Raw genomic sequence first — 18,750 nt, 5'->3', positions numbered from 1 at the left:
GTCGAGCTAACAAGCAATCGTCGAAAATGTCGGTTTGCGGTCGTAATTCTTCTCATTGATGAATGCGACTTCGAATGACGAGTTCAACGATCGGCCATATAATCGCGTCACGTAACACATCCCATTAACTTTCGACAATACGCCGTAGTTGGAAAACGCGGGTATCATCTCCCACTTCCCTTCCGTTTCCCCTACCATTTCACCGAGCATCCTGAAATGCAAATCGCATGGTGCGGCGCAATATGCTAATGCAACCATCGTTGTATCCGACAACATTTGTCTAACCGAGCGTTAAGATCCTGCCAGGGCACTCGCCGGCTCCTTGTTTCACGCGTGAACGACCCTTAACCCGGCGCAACGAAAGCCTGAACCAACATGGGGGAGGGCTGTTTTCGCACTACGGCTATGAGGATATCCGTATTGGGTCGGAGAACGTAAGCCAGATTGATGTACCGCGTGCAAGAGAGATTTATCGAAACGATATTTTTATCGGTGACGACATCTCACGGATTTTTTAATAAATAATGTGACGATGTGAAATACGCTTTATTTCCAATGTCTATTGATGTCAAGCACTTACTATACGTTTTTTATTCTTCTGTGCACCTACATTTTCTGTAAATTAACTCCTAAAAAATTTTCTTAAATTTCATTCAATTATGTAAAATGATATCAATCACTAGCTGAAATATTGTCTCCCAGAGATTACATTTGATTTTATATAGTTTTATCTGATGTGCGATAAATAATTTTCTTCGTTATATTATATGTATAAAGTCATTTGATAAATAAACGATTTTATCTAATATATAATTATCGGATTATATACATCAGAATTTCATATAAATTTTATAATAATTTCGGGACTCTGTCCTACGATTACATTAAGGGTGCGTTCCACTTAACGTTCGCAACGCTAGCGAGTATCATTTTGTCCTTCTTGTAATCGAATATTAAATAAGGATAGAGATGATAGACGCGATCGTTGCGAACGTTAAGTAGAACGCACCCTAAAAGTAATTACTCCCTCATTGATAAAACACTAAATTTTTATATTTCTCTCTCTCTTTTCCATATATGTATAATATACTTTATTGATACGACCAAGAGATTGGAATGTCGATTAGACTCGGTATATCTCGTGGATTAAATCCGAAAGCTTAAAACTACGGTGAAGTATGTATGAAAAAATATACGTCTCATATTTTAAGCTTTTCTACATGTCCGAAGCTCATCAAGAACAGGGACCGTTGCCAACGTTTCCTTGTCACGAACTTGGAGGCAGTTTGCCTGGCGGAAGCAATCTCTTACTGACACACTGCACGCTCGCACATTTGTTTACGCGAATCAAGACGCGAAAGGAGGACGGATAAATAACGAGCACTTTTGCAGAATAAATGTTCTCGTGTTGCTGTTTTCGTGATTGATTTAGAACGATTAATGCCAACTGATTGTGAAAATTTTAACTTTTACCGCGAGTTATTTCCATAGCAATAACGATGGATTTGAGAAACGTCCGAAACATTAATGACGCGTTTGATTAACGAAAAAATAAATAATATACATCTAATTAAACGAACGAGAGAGAGAAAATTATATAAACAAAAAATGGATATAATTATTTAAATTCAAATACCAACTTGTACTGAAAACATTAAAGAAAATTCTCTACCATGCAACCACAACATTTGTACTTTAACCACCCTAATTAGCGCCCCCTAACGTTACGCCCGGGGGTGCTGTAGGTCTGTCTCCTTTTGTCGAGAGATCCCCTTCCCAGCATTTTCCCAATCCACAGAGGTCAAGTCAATCCGTTGACGCGATCGAAAAATTATACTGCGGGTAAATATCCTCAAGCGAATACATACACACGTATGCCACCGCGGCCGTTCCCCTCGTCGGTTGTATTACGCCAACGCACGAGGGGTACGTATATACGTGCGGCACTGCAACGAGGGACTCTCCTTTCTGTAATCGATACTAATTAGAATGAGGCGAAGTTTCGGATCGTGTGCCGGCGCTCGCATCAACGGTACGCCCGTTCATCCCTATGGGGTATCCCTCCGTCGTTCTTCTGGAGAGGGGGTTAATATCGACGAGACGTACCTACGACGTATTGTAGGCTTTCGTAGAATTTATCCGGCCATTATATCGGCGGCTGTGAGTGTTCTCGACATAAATGGGCCCTATCACTGTCACACGAACAAAGCACGGCCCCGACGTGGTTATGACGGCAACGCGATACCCGCTTTCGAGTAATAATATAATAATCGCGGTTGTTTCGCCGTCGTCGTTGAACCCCGCGGGATCGCTTCTCTCCTCTCGTCTCGTTCTTGTCTCTAAGCTCTCTTTCCGCTTCGGCCATGAATAGGACAGGAGAAAACCGCTCGACGGTTCTCCTTCGCGGCCGGATACATCAAGCGAACCTGAATATGGATTTCTCATTCTTTCGTATATCGGCGCTTTGTGCAATTATTCTGCCTCCCTCTCCCTTATTGCTCTTTTATTGCTTTTATCACCCCCTTTGTTCTTTGTGTGTGCGTTTCTCCGCTCCTCGATGACGTACGCGTTGTTCCTTTCCACTCGGAGCAATTTTTTGTGTATATTTTGATGCTGGTTTTCTACCAAAACAGCTTTTGATTGACAGAATTATGATTTAAAAAACAACCGTTCGATGTGTATTTCTTTAAGAATATATACTCTTAATTTCCAATGATACATGAATCTCATTTATTCAAAGGAATTTTTTTTAAGTTTTAAAATATTTTATTGATTTAAAGGATAACAAATGGAAAATTATTAAAAATGATGTGAAAAATGTATGAAATATATCATATATAACTAGATACAACAAAATTCTGTTATTGTTATTTGATTCTGAGTATATTAAAGGAAACCTCTAAAGTACTCGCTGCATCGGACAAAATTTCCAATTTTTCGGTCAGTACGAGCCAATCCTTGTAGGGATAAAAGATAAAGTAATGGTTTCCCCATCGTTTTTTTCCCGGCCGTTACGTCCTTGACCGCTTTAACCGATTACCCGATATCGATTCTGTTCACCGCAAAACTATACCGGTTGTCCGAACAATCAGCCGCTTCCGCTAACGACACTGTTGGTTACCGTCGCTCGTCCGTATCTCGGAATGCTATTTCCGAAAATTGAAGAGGAGAGAGAGAAAGAGAGAGCTATCAAAACAAGATAAAATCGAAGACAAATCTAAAGCATCTGAACAGAAAGGGCAAAGGGTTTACAACTAACGGTAGTAATAGACTATCAACAACGCTCAATTTGATATAAATGTAACTCTCTGTTTGCAATCACGTTTTTCACTCTCTGCAATCCAAGTCTTTTTACGATGTTCCAGGTTTCCAAAACAATGTGGAAAAAATCATAAAAAAATTTATTTACTTTTTGTCATCTCTATTACACAATATACAAAACATTTTATAAGAGATGGCAAAAAATAAATGAATTTTACTATTACCTGATAGTTTTTTAATAAGATGCTTTAGGAGGAAGAATCAAATTTGTCCTATATTTCGGAAAAATTTGAGTAAAATTTCGTTTGTAAAGAAAGATTCAGTTTACAGATGGAGGATTGAAAATGTATTAAAAAAAATATTTAATATATAGCATTAATGTAATTATCTTGACGATATATCTTTGCAAGGTATTTTTGTTTTCAAATTTAATTTCTATTTGTTCTCCGATGTTATCAATGATTAGATATATTAACCAATTCATTGGTGGACCCAAAAATCAACGTTTTATACCAAAACTAATTAGAGCGAATAATTTTGCATTTTACATGGAAACTTATCTGTATAGATTTTTGGGTCGCTAATGACGAATCCAGGGTCGAAATTTCAAAATGGCGGATCAAAATGGTGCTCATTTATACGAGTCATTATCAAAGGCGCTAAAGGATTTGCGAGTTATCCTTTTGTCACTATTGGTTATGTCAATATCGGTTATGTGGCACTTTTTTCTCTTATACACGAGTCATTACTAGTGAACTACAATATAGTTAAGACAGTGCGGAGACACTTGTCGATGCTTTTATAAAAAGAGTCATTTGAATACCAAGTGTCTCTCCTCGTGAGGAGACGCGAAATATAGCGTGCGCTTCGTTTCACTTTGGACGGACCGCAATATCGGGCGACTGTTTCGATCAGGGATGCTAGCGGAGGAAATCTCGACTGTTTGACGAGAAGCTCATCCTCATCGTAAATACCGTTTCTTGCGATGTGGCCACAGAAACACGAGTCCCACTCCTGCTGTTGCTCCTAATTCGTCATCGCGATCGAACCCGTCTGTTGGGAATATTTCGATCTTGCCTCATGTAAGCGACGGTAATCCCGGTTACGAGGAAAGCCAGCGACATTTTCAAGAGTACACAAGATAACACACCGAAAAGGTGGGGTAGACTAGACTCGCGGTCGTTGAGTATCCGTAAAACGCGCTCTCGGAAGGGCCGTAAACCGTACCCAAACAAACCTGAAATAGCTGGTCGACGGAGCCTTGACGAGTCTTGCTGACTGCTGATGCCGGCACCGTCTGTATTCTCGGCCGCAAATAAATAATAAACGTTACACGCACCGTCCCTACGAAAGATGCACCCTGGACGAACTATCATCAGTTCCTTTACGACTGACGGATGCTTCAGAAAACGGGCAACAGATGAAAACGAAAGTATAACGATCGGTGAATGAAGTGGTTACAACGTGTTCCGTAATCTTTTTTAAATGCTTACTCCTGTCGGTGAAAATGTAATTGCACTAATATGTTCGTATCGAATGTTCTTATTTCAAGTGCTAATATATAATTTATTAGATAAAACAATGCATTTTGTTCTAATTATTTTTATCGTAAGAAAAATTAAATGATAAAGATATCTGGAAGTGTAGTCAGAGATCTCACAGTCTCTTGCAAGAGTGTTTGATCAAAATGAGTGAAGAAATTATATGTTTTTTTATTGTGCCTCGAAGGGATAGAACGGAGATACGCTACGCAAGATCGTATGATTACATTTCCAATTATTGCGCGTATCGATGACGGTAACTATTATTCTAAATAGTGAGTGCGTTTTAGCCACTTTTCGAACGAACCTCGCTCTTTCATCGATACACCGTGACCATCTTCTCTTTCCCGGTGGTGCCCTAAGGGCAGCTGGGAGCGCTTCCGAGCCCCCTAAAGCCACACCCTCGATTCTCATCAAGATTTACCGTGTAAACGAGCTTTGCTCGTGTCTGAACGGTGCTACTAATCGAACCCCTCGAGCCGAAAGAATTGAAAACAATGCGGAGCCGATGCGTTCGAGGCTTTTAGGAGAACGAGATCGCCAGGCGTTTAAAAGCATCAAGGCAAGAAAGCGAGGCAGACTGGGCGATTTACATTTAATGAAATTGCTAGTAAGTGCCAGCATGAATTATCGGTAAATCAATCCTTGGATTAACTTATCGAATTAACGATCACACACGTCACAATCATGCGCTAAGGAAATCAACATTGTAATTTAATTCTATTGCAAAACTGGTGAGCTGGTTGTTTGATCTTTTGGTAAATTTTACACGTTAGGTAAGTACAGCGAGATTACTCAATCACTTGCGTGGATTGCCAGACTTACTTAACGCGTAAATTTACCGAAAGCTGAAACACGGCCCTGTGTGTCCAAGCAAAACTCTCTTGAAATTAATTTAAGATTGTAATTTTATTATCTTTTCTCGACGAAATGTAATTTGCGAGGAATACCCTATAATTTCAATCGCTCGTAACACGAATTATTACGACGTCCATGTCTTCATTAAAGGAAAAATTGACATCACGTGTACCCATTAAAGAAGATTGCGAAACACCGTTATATAATTTCAATAAGATAATTCGCGATATATAGGTAGATATCTTGTTATCGTCTCGAAAGAATCGATAGCGAAGTCATTTACACTAAAATATTTAGAAACCAGGAAAATGCGAATTGAATCAATACGGTACCTTAATTAATTAATAAGAAATATCCCCCCCCCCCCCCCCCCTCTCGCCCTCCTGTCCACATTTTACCCTCCGTGTTTCATCCTCTCTCGGACCCGTTGCGTTCTCTCTCTTTCTCTCTCTCTCTCTCTCTATAATTTTCACCCGAATACCTGCTCTAATTATAGGTGTTTCGTCACGGCGGAGAGAGCGAGATCTCATGGTGTCGGTAGCTCGCGCGCGGCGATTCCTACCGTTGTGTATCGTCGTAAGGTATTTTATTGTGAGATGATCCATAACGCATATATCCATTGAATTCGAGGAAACGAGCGAAATAAGAGATTTTAAGAAAGAAGTCTTAGGCCGGTATTTATTGATTCTTATATTTAAGATTGTCTCTACAATCTTAAGATGTCATGAATCAGGGAGCCGCATCAGCATCTTGGAGCATTACTTAAATGGTCCTGAAATAAAAACGGACTATGAATACTGGCTTTAATAATTTTTATGCTTTTAGACTTTTTCTTTATATGAGATGTAGGTATATCTCATATATATATATAAATATATAATGTCAAAAGCAGATGCTGCGAATAATGCAGTTGTACTTTCAACGTCTGTAATATCAATTTAATCAAGCTTCTTTATTCAAACATAGCAATTTCTCTTAAGAATCTTGAAAGTTGAAAATTAAATTCAGCACGCAGTTTGCAGGATCAAATAGTGTATAATATAGTATATAAATTCACACCGAATTATTTAAAGAGATCTAGCTTTAGGGCCGTTTAGGACTATTATTTTCTATTTGTTTTCTATTTATATCACAGTTTTGAAAAATTCTTTGTTCAATATAACAATTGTTATTTTTACCGTTTTAATTTCCTGCACTAACTACTACCTTGGGCTACCGCGTTCTCTCGTTCTTTACGCTGACTTGCCTTGGGTCTTACCGTGAGCTCGGCGACGGTTGCTCGCGGAAGAATGCGCTCGTCAGAGATCACGCATCTCAATCGTACTTATATGCAATAACGCCTCGAAAGAAATTGAAACGCAATCATTGGAGTGCTTCTTCTTTCTTCCGTCGATAATTATCGATGTAATTACTCAACTATAATAATTAGAAACCGACAATGTACCCATCGATCGACGATACTGCTGTATCTGTAAATCGAAGTAGAGACAAGGGTGGTAGTTCAACGCGCCGTTCATTCGCGACGACCCATTATTTAACGGCGCGCCTAACCCGCGTGCAATGAGGCGTGGAATTAATTAAATTAATCACTCGATATAACCGTCATTACGTTATTACGAGGCGCGTGTTCTGGTTTATAGGTACTTGGGGCTGGAGCCGAGGCTGACATCCGGCCCGATCCAAGGGAGCGGCATCGACCCGCAGACGCAGATCGCCGGCGCGGGTGTGATCGGCCCGGCGAGCGCCGAAAAGAACTGTAAGAACGCGCACCTGACCGCCAAGCAGCAGGCAATATGCTCCCGCTCGCCACCCGTCCTGCAGGTATTTACCTCGTAGCGGCCCGAGGGGCCCTCGCGCGGCCGCTCTTTTTCTCTCTCTCTCTCTCTTTCTCTCGGATTAATGCCCGGAGAAGCACGCGGCTAATTCGATTCGCAGGACCTACGACCGCGTGCCGAACATCGGCCTTCGGCTGGCCGAAATTTTTCGTCGTCGTCGACTCGCTTCTGAGAAAGCTTTCGACGGCTGCCGCTTCGCCTCTGCGTAATAAATGGATTAATGTGTCGTGATTAGTAGCTTTGGGCATTATCAGAGGAATCACGGTACAATTACAGGGTTCGTGGCCGCGTGTTCGCGATAATCTTCTCTCCCCGACAAAATTTCTAGAATCTGAATTTAATCTCCGAATTTTGCGAAATCGCTACTAGAGATTCGACTTCTCGGATTAAATAATTTCGACATTGTATATTATAGTGTTTCAATTTTCACGAGGCAATTAGAGTGTTCATCCGCGTTTCTTTATGCAATCAAACGACTGTTCCGTCTCTATAAATCTGACTGTAATCCGTCTATCCGTTGCGGGATAGAGAAAGCTTTCGCCACGGGACGCACACGTTATGCGGCATCCAAAGATTTACCGCTGCATTTACGGCGATACAATAATAAGTAGGTATGAACTCTTTAAGCGGAACAAATTTGTTTCCTGATCGGCATCACCGATCGTGATTTAAATCTCGGCGCTGTCCGTGACAAAAACGAGCCGGACGTCGTGCGGTTCACACCGTCCCCGAAATCGCGTTTACCTTTCCTTAATGCACAAAACGTGTCGAGGGTGAACAGAGGATGGCGAAGGGGAAAGGGAACGGTCGTCTAGGAATCTATCTAGGCACCTAGGCAAACCTGGGGAACCTCGAGGCATCGATATCTCTTTGAATATCGCCGACAGCGCGGTACGGCTTTTCCGAGCGTAAGTTACCGACAAAAGAGGATCGGGCATGAATATTCAAATGTCAATCCGGGTATCGAAGTTTAATTTTTTAACGAGCGACCAAACCCATTAAGAGACGACTTAACGCTTTTCAATAACTCACGGAGTGTTTGGCTGTTTGATATCCACGATTACTGCTACCTACAGACTAACCGCGATTTACGGTTTATTAAAGCATGCCGTCGTGTTTTTGCGCAAACCGAGAATTTGTTTTATCAGAGTCAGACATTAGAAGATTAGATGATAATTTTTCGTAGTAGTGTTCTCTCAAGCGATGTGATAAAATAAAGAGAAAGTTGATCGGTTAATCAAGTGGAAAGAATAAGACATTAAATGGCACGGAAAGAACGATATTACTAAAGTATCTAAACACTTAGCTATAGATATGAATGTGAAAATAATTTTGTTGGACTATCGAAATAATTATATACGTATAGGAATCTCAAGTATACGAGTGTTTCACAAAGTTTTGACATTCTAGGAACGATCAACTTGTGTGTTCTAAATACGTAACTATATAATTTTGAATGTTCAAAAAAATTACTTTCAGATCTGTATAATATCTGTAGCTTTAGATGCTTTAGCAAAACCTTTCTATGTGAAATTATCATTCTATCATAAACAATATAACTTTACCGAATTCTCAGTAATAAGTTTCAAGTATTCAAAATTTCTACTTTCGGTTGTTAACAGACCTTTTATCACGCGTCATCCTTTGCACGAAAAAATAATAAATCAATCTGTTATATATGGAAAAGATGATTTTACTGAAATATCTAAAAATTTAGCTATATACAGATACAGATCTGAAAATAATTCTGTTGGGCCATCAAAATAATTATGTGAGATGACGCTCAAATTGATTGCTATTTTAATGATCCAACAAAATTATTTGTATCTGGCTAAATTTTTAGATACTTATCGTTCTTTCTGTGTATAGAGTTGGAGATGTTAAAAACGAAGAAACGCGTTTGTTTGAGCAGCGGCTTGCTCGATACGAGAGAACGTCGCTCGAGAGTATCCGAAAGCGACGTTTCTTTTGATTCTTAGCTTTCACCGTCTTACGCTTGCAGGCAGTTAGAGCGGGCGCTAGACTCGCCATAGAGGAATGTCAGCACCAGTTTAGATCAGCAAGATGGAACTGTTCCGTCAGCCCGGAAAATCCCGAGAACGTGTTTGGCGGCGTCATGTTAGTCAGTAAGTACTCACACGCTTTGATGCATGGCGCAGTTCAGGCCGGATATGTCGTTTCTCGGAGTTGTTCTCGCGCGTTATACACTTGTAACGTCAAGTACCATCGAGTGGTGTTGGTTTTTGTAGCGCGACAAAAAAATTCCGTTTGCGTTTTGCAGATAGCCGAGAGGCCGCGTTTATATACGCCGTATCAGCAGCTGGAGTCGCTTACAGTGTCACGAGAGCCTGTTCCAGAGGCGAGCTCACCGATTGCTCCTGCGACAATCGTGTGAGAGCGCGACGTCCGAACAATTGGCAGTGGGGAGGATGCAGCGAGGTGAGTGTCACCAGAGGATTCTTTTGTATATCTCTCATACGTGCCTCCCTATCTAGGCCCGATGAGTCATTTTCGCCGTACCATTTCCTCATCGTGCAAATAATACTGTAACAAATTTGTTATGAATGTCGTGTATCTCGCTCTTGCGTTTTAAAACCGTCCTAAGTAATGTCTTAAGATGTTAATGTGACTCTCTGATTGGTTCATGACGTATTAAGACTGTCTTGAGTACAGTATTAAAATATCATAAATTAATCTCTCACAGAGTAGTATAATTATTATATATTTATGATTTTGAAATAAGAATATGGATTTTTTTTTATTAATACCAGCCTGTAATGATTGGTTCATGACATCTTAAGATTGACATTTAAGACAATCTTAAAGAATTGACTTTGAATAGGTATATTGGTCATAGATTTTTATCCAAGTATCTATCTGTTTGACTATTTTATGCGCGCTATCACTTTTTCAGTTATTCTTAAGTGAAAGGATCAGATAATTTGATACTAACAATTTGGTATTAAATAATGTATATTAAATATCTTTATTTTGATCGATCGACGTGTTGCGTATCCCGTGTCATATCGTGCTGCAAAGGGTTGGGACACGTGCATCAGTAATTATCTTAATATCTCTTTGCCCGCTTATATCTCTCACCGACGGCTCTCTCGACGCGAATTTTAATGCTAGCCGAAGACAAAGCTCGGGCAGTAAACGGATGCGTTTCATGCGAACGGCTGACCCCTTGTAGACATTGCCGGCTTACAAGGGGATTAAGGGAGCTAAGCTTGTTAAGTTGCAACAACCCACCGGCCTTATCCCCCCCCCCCACCCCACTTTTTCCCCTGCAATCCGGACACGTAACTTAGTCGGGCATGAGGAACGAGAATTCGCGCAACACACGTAGACGCGTGACACGTGCAGACGCAGTTAGGTATACGCGCGTCTGTCAGAGTATCGAGGATTCAAATATCTTTGAATCGCAACATAATCTCACATTCAAGATTTGTTAATAATAATAACAATATTAATTAGTAATCATAAATAAATTGTTAATGCAACATTTATTAATATAATATTTATTATTTTTTTCATTCCAGTAAATATATTATTAATAATCCCGATATAATTAATAATGATATAATAATTTGTATATTAATCGTTTCTAAATATAAATAAATTATGGAATTCTCTCCTTAAAAATGCAAATTTATCAACCATTATTAAATTATCAGGTTTATGCACCATTATCTGATTTGATAATTTTAGCGCGAGTTTGCGAATTTGTACAAATTATGTACAATTAACTTTTTTTTTTGGATTTTATTATACATACCGAGAAATCAAAAGTATTTCGAAAAAAGAATTTCTACAGAGAATTGTGTAAAATTATCCTTCTTCCTCTCTTTTCCCCTATTACCATTTCTCTTTCATTTTAATATCTTGTTACCTCTATTAAATTATTGTGTACGTAATTAGTTTTAATACCTATTTTGCTAAGAAAATACCGTGACGATTACGTTAGAGAAGTTTTCATCCAGTTACAAAAAAGTTAAGGCGTGAGAAAACGTGAAAATCGCGGGGATGTGTCTTAACGAGGGTGAGTTCGTGGACAAATGCCTCGGATAACCGGCGACACAGAACTCGGAGGTAATGATGTTTGCCTGCTCTCTCGCCGAGCAGCCGACAGGAGGGTGGCCATTAAAGGCCACCGGGTCTGAATAAGCTTTTGTTTTACTATCGTTTATAATTTTGTATTATTAAGTAAAATGCAACAATAATTAAAGAACTTTCATGTTTTTTTTTTTTTAATTTAACCGTTCGTCAAATAATATCGCGATAACAAATGCGATTAGCGATCAATTTAGATCAATTTACTTAATCGTAAATCCGAATCTAATATATATTAATTGAAATAATTATGTTAATAGTATATTAATATTATATAATATTATATATGTATAATTATTATATGAATATTATTACACTGTAATCTATATAATTATTATACTAATTGAAATAATACTACGTAAAACAATTAATATTTGATATGCGATAAATACGACATAAAATGCAACGCGATTTGTGCTCATTAAATCAAATCTCAAAAAGGATCACTGATTCAACTATGGTATTTTTAGTAGAGACACAAATTGCACATACACGGAAAGAACGATTTTACTGAAGTATTTAAAAATTTAGGTAGACATATAGTGTAGATGTGAAAATAATTTTGTTGGACTATTAAAATAATTATGTAGAAAATTTAAACATGACTAACAAAAAAAATTGGAATAAGTGGAAAAGTTTGATATTCTAGTTTCTATTCTAGAAAAGTTTCTTTCGTTCAAACATTATTTTTTTAAATCAAATAAAAAAATTTACTTGATTTGTAATATAATAGAATTATCTAAATTTTTATAATATTTCAGCAATTTTTTATGATAATTTTTTTTACTGGAAAAAGGACTAAATTTTAATAAATCATTTGTTTAAATAACACTAATTTAATATTTACTAAATATAAAGATAATATTTATAAATATTTGTTCTCTAAATTCTTTGAAGTAAAGTTTTACTCTAGACTTTAATCTAGAGAGTGAAAATTGAGTTAGTTTTGAAAAAGAGTGGCTCGATTTTTAATCTTTAAGAGTCAGATTTTATTCTTCACTCTGAGATTCACTCTAAAAGAATATTTGATACAAGAACTATTAATTTTATTTAACTATCATTTTTTATTGAATAAATATTTATTTACTATAACTAAATGTTTAATCGATGTTATTCAAATAAATATTTCTTAAAATTGAGTACATTTTTTTCAGTATGTATATAATATTAGCGCGGTAAATGATAAAATAAGACATACTTGACAGCAACCATAAGATCGGAGATCAATCGTGTCCTCATTTTGAAAAAATAACGGCATGAAACAGACGGAGTGGTTCTTGATCCACGTATGAATGATTCTTGCCACGTAGAAACGTCGATACTGAAACATGTATAACAATGACTATGTAAGATATTTAAAGCGTTATAATATACACACATAAACATGCATGCATGCACATAACAACTGGGACCTTAACGGAATACTCGCAAGGATCTTTTACGCGAGGTTCGCTTTTATTCACACGGAAAGAATTATTTCTTAAAATATAGTATAATATTATGGTACAATACAATATTTTAAAGATTTGTACCACGCATTTTAGTAAAATAAAAATTCTTCGAGATATAATGCTGTCCCACGATTATTATATTTTCAGAGTAAATTTTCAGGAATAATTCTTTCCGTGCAGTGACAATCGGGATAAAATGCAATTGTGAAAACACTGTGTGATACGATACGAGTCTGTCATGGCGCGCTTCATTACCGATTACGATTCTCGAGATATCGAAACGGCGATCGGTTTCTTTCGGTAACATTTCATAAAAATGACCTTATCTACAACAAACAAAAGTTGTTGTATCCACGATATTAGAAATCGATCTGTTATTATCTGCGTTGCTTGGAATTCTCAAAACATTTTTACTTGAAACAGAATAAATATATTCGGGCATGGAAGAGATACACCCAGAGAAAAACATATTTAAATTGAAGAAATCGGTTCTTTCGTTGATATTTTTTTTAAACTAAAATGAAAACATTTGTGTGAAAAATAAGAACTTATTTGATTTCAAGAAATGAAGTTTGAAATCAGAAAAATTTATTCGATTTCAAGAAATAACATCCAATCAAAGAAACTTTTTTTTTAACCGCGTAGCAATGCACAAATCCCTTTGATTCAATTTTTTTTAATCAAAGAAATTTTTCTCCGAGTGCAAAAAGCATCCTGAACGCAAATAAGGTACAAGTAACTCACGCAAATCTAAAATTTAATATATCAAAGAAAAAACGTAGAAAGTGAGTGTAAGGAAGTGTAATTAACACGAACGTAGCTACGTCATTTATCATAAGTATAAAATTCAAAACGTGCAGAATAGTCAAAAAGAGTAATGCGACAAATTATTGCAAAAAACGTAATTAACACAGAATGGTGATATATATGTACCTGGACACGATCCCGTTTCTTACAGTTCCATTGGAAAAATGATGGCGTCTAATCAACGGAAATTTTGGGTGATCAGTATCGAGATCCTTATATATTGGCACATAATGACTGTTGCACGAGACGCGCACATACGTGAATATGTACATTCAACACTTCGCGGAACAGAAAAGAGCATCTTTCGTGCGCGAGATTTACTTTTGAACGTCGAAACAATTGATGGATACGAAACGATAAAAACGCGTCGCGAAACTTTCCGTTACTGTGGTTCGAGAATCGCAATATCGAACATCGCGCGATTCTCGATGCGGCGGACCAATCGTAGCTTTGCAATAATTTCGAAATCGATAGAATTTCCAATCCACGATCTAATGCGATTTCTAATCACGGAGTATTAAATACTCCGTGCACATCGCGCTCGTCCTTACCGGATTTCTTGTCATTCTGACGCAGTCCGTTGGATAGCGCCATCATTGGAGGGAAATCTTGTGGCGGCCCGCCACCAGAGGTCCAAAAAGGAAATTAATTTGTGATTTTAAATCAGAAAATCCATTTCAGAGCACAAATTCCCCGTTTGAAAGCAAATTCTCTTATAATATAATCTTAAGTTTTAAAACATATTTCTTTGCTTTAAGAATAGAAATTACATATTTTCTTACTTAAACTTAATTTTAAATTTGTACGTAAAAGTGTTTGTATACGCAATCGATTTGCAGACAATAATACTACATGATACTTTATTTAAACTTAATATACCTCCCAGGTCAAAAACTAATTTAATACTTTATTTATTTTTGTCAATAATTAACATAATTTGTATATATATTTTTGTATAAAAAATCATATTTATATTAAACTATATATTATTAAATTATATTAATTTTAATAAATACTAATTGCGATAACTAATATGAATGGTTAAAATATAGAATATCCTGAAAATAAAATATCTAAACAACTATTTCAGAAAAGAAAAATAACGAATTACTTGCAATAATTTAGTTGTAAAAATACGTGCGTGAAATTTTTTTCTCTCTGATAACCGAAGCAACGTTGGAAGATCGAAACACGCTGTCTCACCAGTTCTAATCACTGCGATTATTTTGACGCGCACAAGAATGAATACAGGATTTATTTATCATACCGACAGGATGCTATCGAAGACCCTCGGTGACTTGACTACAGCGAGCTGTCGTCGATAAGTCGACGTGCATGATGCTACTTGAGAGAGGGAGAGGGAGAGTCACGATACTCGAGGGGAAGGATTACGTTTAGACAGCATCTAACAGCGAAAGCAAAGAGGGCACGATATAATCTCGGTGTTGCCGACGTGTACCGAGAAACATCTGGAAACGTCAAAGGCGGTACTATTAAAACAAAAAATATTAAATATCAAACGCTTAGAAGAAATATTAATATAAAAAAAAAAACAATAATATAATATTAATCTTAATACTATATGTTATACTCTTTATAACATTCTTTTTAATATTTGATTATTACGTTAATGTCAAAGTAACGTTAAAGTTACTTCGTGTAAAATATGGCAACATAAGATCTTTAAGAGATATCGTGTATGTTTTTAAAATATCACGATAAAGTTATGTCGCTCGTCCTTTAATGATACGCGTTTATTCATCTCGAAACATTCAGCATGAGACTTGTAGATACACCTCGTACCGTGCATTCGTAACCATGAATCGCGGCATAAAGCTACCTCGGAAGTTTCAAAGCTGGGGGTCTTTAAGGACCCGCGCGAAATCTCCTCGGCGCATGAGGCTTAGGACCTGTTCGCTTAATCTCCACGGCCATTCTGAGCTCGTGGTCGTCGTCGCAAAACGAAGGGAAGTCAGACGATGCAAAAAAAAAAAAAAAGATTCGAAAGAGTGGTATCCCTAGAGAACATTCGACTCCAGATGTCTGTCTGAAGTCTTCTTGGCGCGTCTTGAAACTCTTAGCGTTAAGTTTTTAATGTTGTTTAAGAAAATATGAGAAACGTGTATTCTCTTCCACAGGATATACACTTCGGGGAAAAGTTTTCACGGGAATGGTCCGAGAGCGGGGAGGAACCGTTGAAGGAGGGTGCTCTGCACGGGCCTAAAGGGTTGGCTGGCCAGCTGATGAGGAAACATGATACCGAGGCCGGCAGACGCGCCATTCGCTCCAGGATGCAGCGCGTTTGCAAATGTCACGGTGAGCAATGGAAAGATCCTTCCTCTCTCTGCACTCTCTGAGAAAAAAATGTTCATTTTAATTAAATTAATTCAATTTGTCTCTATTTCCTTCGATGAAGAATGTAGACATTTAAAAATCAAGCAGATTATATTTGACTTAAATGTATACATTCTTCAACGAAAGAAACAAAGACAACTAAATTAATTTAGTCAAATGAACATGTTCTTTCTCAGTCAGAAGCACATCGTAACTTCCTACAAAATTCGACAGAATATAAATATTTTATTTCGTCGCGATTGAGATATCTGCACTTTCTTATCTTACACTCCGCTGAATAATTTTATCTTCTTCCTTTTGTTACGATAGGTATGTCTGGTTCATGTAGCGTTCGAGTGTGTTGGAGAAGACTACCATCGTTCCGAGTGGCCGGTGTCGCCTTGGCGGCTTTACACGAGGGTGCCGCTTTGGTGCGATTAGCGCAACGCGGAGGTAGAAGACCGGCCAGGCTAAGACCGGCACGTCCCGATCTTAAACGGCCGAACAAGACGGATCTGGTTTATCTCGAAGACAGCCCTGATTACTGCGAAAGAAATCTCACGTGGGTTTTTAACTTGCATCGCGCAAAAATGCTTCTTTCCACTTACAAGGAAACCTATGGAAGTATCCCTCTCTAATTTTGATGAGCTTCAAATATTTTTTTTTAGACAAAAATAAGGGATATTTTTTATAAAAGCTCAATCAATTTCTTTAAAATTTCATATTTAAATCTTTAAAAAATTGTTTAAATAACATCAGGATCGGAGGGATGTTATTTCTATAGTTTCCTGGTTAATCATATTGAATCTTCCAGCTGCGAGTTCAACATGACGTTATGGAAATTTTCTATCATCAACGTCGCCGACTATATTCTTCTTTATTAGATATCAAAAAATACCATGTGAATCTCTTGAGTTAAATAACTTCTTGTTATTTTTTGTATTTCATATCAAAATATAAATCAATCTATTTTTGTAATTAATTTCAAAGTAAAAACTCGTATTAACGTTATATAACGCACTTAATAAATAATAAATTAAATTTGAGTTAATTCAATACATTTTTTAAATAAAATTGTTTAAGTTTCTCCATGGTTTTAATTAAATTAATATATTGAGTAGGAATAGCGAGTCGCCACTGGCAACCTATAGAAATGATTAAAAATAACTCAAATTGAATATAATTTGACACTATGTATTTAACAGTGTCTGTATCGCGTACGAGAAAATCGTGCAATATTTTTCGAGAATAAGGTCTCTGTTTCGTGCTGTAATATCATCGCGCGCTTTCGCACTTTCACGATTGTTGCTCTCTTCACAGGCTCGGCATTCCTGGTACGCGAGGAAGAGTGTGCAATCGGACGTCCCTCGGTCTCGACGGATGCCGGCTGCTGTGCTGCGGCCGGGGCTATCAGACGCGAGTGCGGGATGTCACCGAGAAATGCAAGTGCCGATTCGTTTGGTGCTGTCACGTCAAGTGCGAAATGTGCCGGCACACGCGGGAGGAGCACGTGTGCAACTAAACGACAGATGCATTCCGTGGTCTGGCCTATCTGCAAGAACGCCCTCACATCGTTCTTCGTATTCCGTTTAATTGTTCGTTGCTAGTTCGCGTTGTATATCCGCAATTGACGCCGTGAGAGGCTACACGACACGTTACATCTCGATGCGGTTTCCGCCTGACATAAGCGTAAGCCTCGATTTTCAGCACATCGTGAGAATAATAAAATGCACTACGAGAGAGCGTTTACTTTTGCTTGAGGCCTTTATCTTTTATAGAAAGCACGAAAACGCTACGAAGTGCTATGTGAACGATAGACGAATTTTATATTATAATTCGAAACATATATTTATTTTAAAATGAACGACTTCGATTGCATTTTTTATTAATGCTCCCTAATGAGCATTAATTTCTATCAATGTAGATTAACTTTAATCTCTTCGTTCAACTTTTCACTCTTTTCTAGTTATAAGAATTAAGTAGAAACGCGGTAGAAGTCCGCTTCACCTTCAGTTATCATGTGATTCATTGACTTAAATATTTTAATCATGTAGTGATTTTTTATGGCTCAGACAAAATTGCTCGCGGCAATCGGAGTTCTCGGGATTGCTACTGCAACTCTATAACGTAATGATACTCTTGGCGAGGTTGCTGTTGTGTAACTTCGGTCTGACTGTCAGGTGCCACATTACTTACGCGAACGTTAATGCATCGAAAGTGAATGTGTTACTTTAATTTACCTTCAATCGTTTAATTTTATCTCGATCCGGACGTACTGCGGAGGAGAGGCTTGTATTTCAGGGACACCTTGACGTGTGTCCATAACACACTCGTCTTGCATTATCAGACTCACGCAATCTGACGATTCGAATTCTAAATTAATAATGCAAACAGGATACGGCATCAAGTTTCCCTCATCTCTTTTCCGACATTATATATTATTATACATATATATATGTATATTTATTTATTCGATATATAGCTGTATGTATATCTCTCATATAATTAGTACGCGCATTCTTTTTATAGCGAGAATCGAGTGATAGATTT

General features: G+C 37.6%; 1 protein-coding gene across 1 annotated transcript; it reads left to right on the top strand.

The window, feature by feature from the left end:
- The first annotated feature begins 375 nt into the window (after positions 1–375).
- LOC108772855 (protein Wnt-1) lies at positions 376–17,722 on the top strand. The gene is made up of 7 exons (XM_018538493.1): positions 376–434; positions 7,301–7,481; positions 9,498–9,621; positions 9,777–9,934; positions 16,005–16,182; positions 16,531–16,762; positions 17,521–17,722. Exons 1-7 carry the CDS (start codon positions 376–378, stop codon positions 17,720–17,722), a joined length of 1,134 nt encoding a protein of 377 aa, XP_018393995.1.
- The last annotated feature ends 1,028 nt before the right edge of the window (positions 17,723–18,750 follow it).

The sequence above is a fragment of the Cyphomyrmex costatus genome, unplaced genomic scaffold (genome assembly GCF_001594065.2).
Source record: "Cyphomyrmex costatus isolate MS0001 unplaced genomic scaffold, Ccosl1.0 scaffold193, whole genome shotgun sequence".
Lineage (NCBI taxonomy): Eukaryota > Metazoa > Arthropoda > Insecta > Hymenoptera > Formicidae > Cyphomyrmex > Cyphomyrmex costatus.
Note: the sequence above shows the minus strand (reverse complement) of the source record. Positions and strands in the feature narration are given on the sequence as shown.